General features: G+C 45.2%; 1 protein-coding gene across 1 annotated transcript in view; it reads left to right on the forward strand.

The window, feature by feature from the left end:
* The window catches only part of LOC121303776 (BRD4-interacting chromatin-remodeling complex-associated protein-like), a 20,649-nt gene that overhangs the window by 350 nt on the left and 14,344 nt on the right, over nucleotides 1–5,955 (forward strand). The window contains exons 2-3 of the mRNA XM_041234553.1: nucleotides 3,853–3,898; nucleotides 4,756–4,801. Of these exons, the coding sequence (XP_041090487.1) occupies nucleotides 3,853–3,898; nucleotides 4,756–4,801 (92 nt within the window). The remainder of the gene's footprint in view (nucleotides 1–3,852; nucleotides 3,899–4,755; nucleotides 4,802–5,955) is intronic.

A 5,955-nucleotide genomic window follows, 5' to 3' on the forward strand; every position in this document is an offset into this window, starting at 1 on the left:
CCTCATGATTATAGCAATGCAGCCGCGCGTTTGGTTTCACACGGTCTTCGTGCAGTGGCAGCGTCATGCATAAAACTTTATTTTGTGTAAAACTGATCCACAGATCCCGGTGTCTATATTTATATAATATATATATATACTCTATATATATATATATATATATATGAAAACACGAATATATGTAAAGCGCTTTGTGATGGTACTATGAAAGGCGCTATATGTGTTATTATTATGTATTATTACATCTTGTATCTGTACCATTTACTGCATACATATATATATTATAGATAATATATATATATATATATATATATATATAGATATATATTTGAGCTATGCATAATGTACAGTAATTGATGGAGTGCAAACTGCTATACACAGTGACACACAGACCCGATTCTGAGCGTGCTGCGCGGTTGCCCTTCTCTCCAGACTGGGTGAATTTCACGCAGGCAGTGCTCCGGCCTCTCCGGAGCCGGGTCCTGTGCGGGAGCCCGTGCGGGGCTGTGCCGGAGACCCCGCGCTGCCTGCTCCTCTTCTCGTCTCGGGTGAGTTTGTTACAATGTAGCGATTTCTCTAGAAATGCGTTTAAGTGTTAGACCCGCAGCACGGCGGGACGCGGGAGGGGGGCCCGCACCGGGCTCGCCTCTCCGCCCTGCACTGCTGTGATATTAACAAGCCAATTCCTCGCCCCGCCTCCTCCCAACACTGATAACCCCGTCAGTGTTTCTACAGAACAAAACCGAACCGAGCCGAACCATGAACAAAACCAAATACTCATAACAGCGCCCTTTTTATATGCATGGCTTGTGTAAAACAATTAGAGAGCATTGCGTCGGTTATAGTTGCATTTCGTTGTGTGTTTTTTTATTGTCATTATTATTATTATTGTTTTTTATATACAGATAGGATGCAGTTTCTGTAGATTTTTCTGATGTAAGTTTCGCTTGCTGTAGAGAGTGACGGAGCGGTGATATTATCTATTTCCTTCCTAAAAACAAAAAGGACCTGCTACAGTTGTGTGAAACGCGAAGCATGTTCTGGTATGCGCTGAACTCGGGGAGGGGAGAGGGGACAGGGGGGGAGGGAGGGGAGGGGAGGGGGGGAGGGGACAGGGGAGGGGAGCAGGGGGAGGGCAGGGGAGGAGAGGGGGGAGGGACAGAGGGAGGGATAAGAGAGGAAGGAGGGGAGGGGACAGAGGAGAGGAGAGCAGGGACCAGGGCAGCAGGGGGGGGGAGAGGAGGGGGGACAGGGGAGGGGAGCAGGGGGGAAGGGAGGGGAGAGGGAGGAGAGAAGAGAAGAGGGGAGCGGGGAGAGTGGACAGGAGAGGGGACAGGGGAGGGGAGCAGGGGGGGGTTGTTGGGAAGAGAGGCTGGGGACAGGGGAGGGGGAGGGACAGAGGAAGAGGAGAGGAGAGCAGGGGAGGGCAGCAGGGGGGGAAGAGAGGAATTGAGGGGAGGGAAAAGGGACAAAAACACTTCTAGAGGAGGCGGAGGGGACATGGGAGGGGAAGGTTAGTAGGAGAGGGGGGCAGGGGGAGTGTCGTCTTGTTGTGATGTTGATGTCAGTCGGATTTGGGGTTGTTGATTGGGACTCCCGTTTACTAATAGCTGGTGTTCTTGCTGCAGGCCCGGTGTCGGGCCGGTCTTGTTTTGACGGAGTGGCGGCTGTACTCGCATTCTGCTCGGAGATTGCATGTGTTTAACACGCCTCTGTCCAGGAAAGGGTTTGAAAACACTTATAGATATTTGATGCCACGGCAACGATCTCATTTCTATTGACATCTATCGATGTGTTTGTGATGTCAAATACTACGTAGTGAATGACGTAACCCTCGTTTCTTACTATTGACAACAGGCAACGTGACTTTGTTTTGTCCATTTTATTTTATTCTTCTGTATTGTACGTTATCTAATTATTATTTCATTTATTAGTATTATTATTAATAATAATAATAATAATAATAAAAATAATAATAATAATAATAATAAAAAATGTATCATAATAAAATCTTAGGTCGTTAGGTCATTCGTTTGTGTTTTTTTGTTTGTTTTTTTGTTTTTTATTTGGCAAATTCTGGACGGTTCGTTTTGCATTTGTGTTTCTTGGATTGGAGAGGCGGTTCTGTATTTGTTTCTATAAAGCTGTGCCGTGTATCACAGAAATCCTGCGCAGAGTCGTGCAGTAGTTCTCAGGCTGTGCCGTGTATCACAGAAAGCCTGCGCAGAGTCGTGCAGTAGTTCTCAGGCTGTGCCGTGTATCACAGAAATCCTGCGCAGAGTCGTGCAGTAGTTCTCAGGCTGTGCCGTGTATCACAGAAAGCCTGCGCAGAGTCGTGCAGTAGTTCTCAGGCTGTGCCGTGTATCACAGAAATCCTGCGCAGAGTCGTGCAGTAGTTCTCAGGCTGTGCCGTGTATCACAGAAATCCTGCGCAGAGTCGTGCAGTAGTTCTCAGGCTGTGCCGTGTATCACAGAAATCCTGCGCAGAGTCGTGCAGTAGTTCTCAAGCTGTGCCGTGTATCACAGAAATCCTGCGCAGAGTCGTGCAGTAGTTCTCAAGCTGTGCCGTGTATCACAGAAATCCTGCGCAGAGTCGTGCAGTAGTTCTCAGGCTGTGCCGTGTATCACAGAAATCCTGCGCAGAGTCGTGCAGTAGTTCTCAGGCTGTGCCGTGTATCACAGAAATCCTGCGCAGAGTCGTGCAGTAGTTCTCAGGCTGTGCCGTGTATCACAGAAATCCTGCGCAGAGTCGTGCAGTAGTTCTCAGGCTGTGCCGTGTATCACAGAAATCCTGCGCAGAGTCGTGCAGTAGTTCTCAGGCTGTGCCGTGTATCACAGAAAGCCTGCGCAGAGTCGTGCAGTAGTTCTCAGGCTGTGTTGTGTATCATGAAAGTGAGCATGCCAGTCCTGCAGCTCTGTGTGAAACTGCAATAGGAGTCTTAATTATATTTATTATTATTGCCACTCCAGTAGTCTGTGTGTGTGCAGGGATGGAATGAGACTCCTGCTGCACAGCAGTATGATCCAGTCCAGGTTTTACTAGCAGCTTGATCAGCCCCCAGTGTGTCTAGGGAACAAGCTCAGGTGTGTCTGTATTATTAAACCGGACCACAGTGCTGTGCAGCAGGAGTCTGATTCCCATCCCTGAAGCCCCCCTCTAGCACCTCTTGGACCCTCTCTCCTCCTTCTCCTCGCTCCCACTCTCTCTGTCGTCAGTTGCTGTGCGTTCTCACATTTCTGTCGTCCCATATGCTCCAGCACCCCCTCAGTTCCGGTTGCCTTCTTGCCGCCTGAGCCTTGTTCCCATCTTGCTCCCCTGAATACGCATGCCACTCCGTGCTATTCGTTGCATCTCACTATTGTGTGTACACTCCCGCTGCAACTTCTTGTTACTTCTTCCGTCATCAGCCCACCCCATTACCCTATCTCGCTCAACTCCTCCACCCCCAATGTCGGTATCAGTCTCGCTTGCACATATTTATCCTCTATTATCTGCTCTCATTCCCATGTCTGATCACACTATCGCGTGTCCCGAAGATGGACGTTTTTCTCGACCCTCGATACTGACGATAGATATGGAAGGGGCCTCTTAGATGTTAGTTAGTGGGATACTCAAGACCTCCCTCTCTCTTGGCCCCACTGTTTCATGAGATAACAGATAGCTTAAAGCAGCTCTTCAGTGTTTACGCCCGTATTACCGGCAGAATGAACTGTTGTCTGTCTTGGTGAAGTGCTTCCATAAGAGTCAGTTCGGTCCCTGAACGCTGCCCATCGCCGAGAACACATGTTCCCCTGACGTACCGCATATGGCAATTGGCCCACTCTCATCTCTCTCATCTCTCTGTCTCTCAGTTGACATGGATGATGAAGATGGAAGGTGCCTCTTAGATGTTATTTGGTGAGTCTCTCTCTCTCTCTTTGTAACAGATATTTACACAGCCTTCAGTGTTGCATTACCCTGCAGAATGAACTCGTTCTGCTTCATAGAGTCCAGTGAAAGCTGCCGAATAATGTTCCCTTGTTACCATATTGAATTGCACCCCCTCTATATAGAATGAACTCCCTCAGCTTCATAGAGTCCAGTGAAAGCTGCTGAATAATGTTCCCTTGTTATCATATTGAATTGCACCCCCTCTATATAGAATGAACTCCCTCAGCTTCATAGAGTCCAGTGAAAGCTGCTGAATAATGTTCCCTTGTTAATGCCAGTGATTGAATTGCACCCCCTCTATATAGAATGAACTCCCTCAGCTTCATAGAGTCCAGTGAAAGCTGCTGAATAATGTTCCCTTGTTCTCATATTGAATTTGTTTCGTTCTCTTGCACTGTCTCTGTGTGACAGACCCTCTCCCCTCTCCCCGTACCTCAGTGTTGTATCAGTTTATCTGTGGTGTGTCTGTGTCTCTTATAACATATTTCGAAGTGTTTGGTGGCTGTCTCTGATCGTGTTGAGAGTGCGTTTCGTTCTCTTGCACTGTCTCTGTGTGACAGACCCTCTCCCCTCTCCCCTCTCCCCGTACCTCAGTGTTGTATCAGTTTATCTGTGGTGTGTCTGTGTCTCTTATGATATGTTTCGAAGTGTTCGATGGCTGTCTCTGATCGTGTTGAGAGTGTGTTTCGTTCTCTTGCTCTCTTTGATTACAAAACATATTCTGACTCCTAACATTGATCTGTTTCTGTTTTTGAATTGCATTTTTTATCAAGAAGTTTTTATTTCTTGTCAAAGTGTCTCTCTGGGTTATTGTCTCCCTGCAGTGACCCCCAGGCCCTCAATGATTTCTTACATGGATCCGAATCGCAGGTACCTTGCAATGTAGATGAAAACAATTGGTTTATGTATGTCTTGATGGATGGATTGGTTTATGTATTGATTGATTGGTGGGTTGGTTGATTGATGTATTGATGGATGGATTGGTTTATGTATTGATTGATGGGTGGGTTGGTTGATTGATGTATTGATGAATGGATTGGTTTATGTATTGATTGATGGATGGGTTGGTTTATGTATTGATTGATGGATGGATTGGTTTATGTATTGATTGATGGATGGGTTGGTTTATGTATTGATTGATGGATGGATTGGTTTATGTATTGATTGATGGGTGGGTTGGTTTATGTATTGATTGATTGATGGGTTGGTTGATGTATTGATGGATGGGTTGGTTTATGTATTGATTGATGGATGGGTTGGTTTATGTATTGATTGATGGATGGATTGGTTTATGTATTGATTGATTGGTGGGTTGGTTGATGTATTGATTGATGGATGGATTGGTTTATGTATTGATTGATTGATGGGTTGGTTGATTGATGTATTGATGGATGGATTGGTTTATGTATTGATTGATGGATGGATTGGTTGATTGATTGATGGATGGATTGGTTTATGTATTGATTGATGGGTTGGTTTATGTATTGATTGATGGATGGGTTGGTTGATGTATTGATGAATGGATTGGTTTATGTATTGATTGATGGATGGATTGGTTTATGTATTGATTGATGGATGGGTTGGTTGATGTATTGATGAATGGATTGGTTTATGTATTGATGTTTGATGGATGGATTGTTTATGTATTGATTGATGGATGGATTGGTTTATGTATTGATTGATGGATGGGTTGGTTTATGTATTGATTGATGGGTGGGTTGGTTTATGTATTGATTGATGGGTGGGTTGGTTTATGTATTGATTGATGGATGGGTTGGTTTATGTATTGATTGATGGATGGATTGGTTTATGTATTGATTGATGGATGGGTTGGTTTATGTATTGATTGATTGATGGGTTGGTTGATTGATGTATTGATTGATGGATGGGTTGGTTTATGTATTGATTGATGGATGGGTTGGTTTATGTATTGATTGATTGATGGGTGGATTGGTTTATGTATTGATTGATTGGTGGGTTGGTTGATGTATTGATGAATGGATTGGTTTATGTATTGATTGATG

Source organism: Polyodon spathula, chromosome 35 (assembly GCF_017654505.1).
Source record: "Polyodon spathula isolate WHYD16114869_AA chromosome 35, ASM1765450v1, whole genome shotgun sequence".
Lineage (NCBI taxonomy): Eukaryota > Metazoa > Chordata > Actinopteri > Acipenseriformes > Polyodontidae > Polyodon > Polyodon spathula.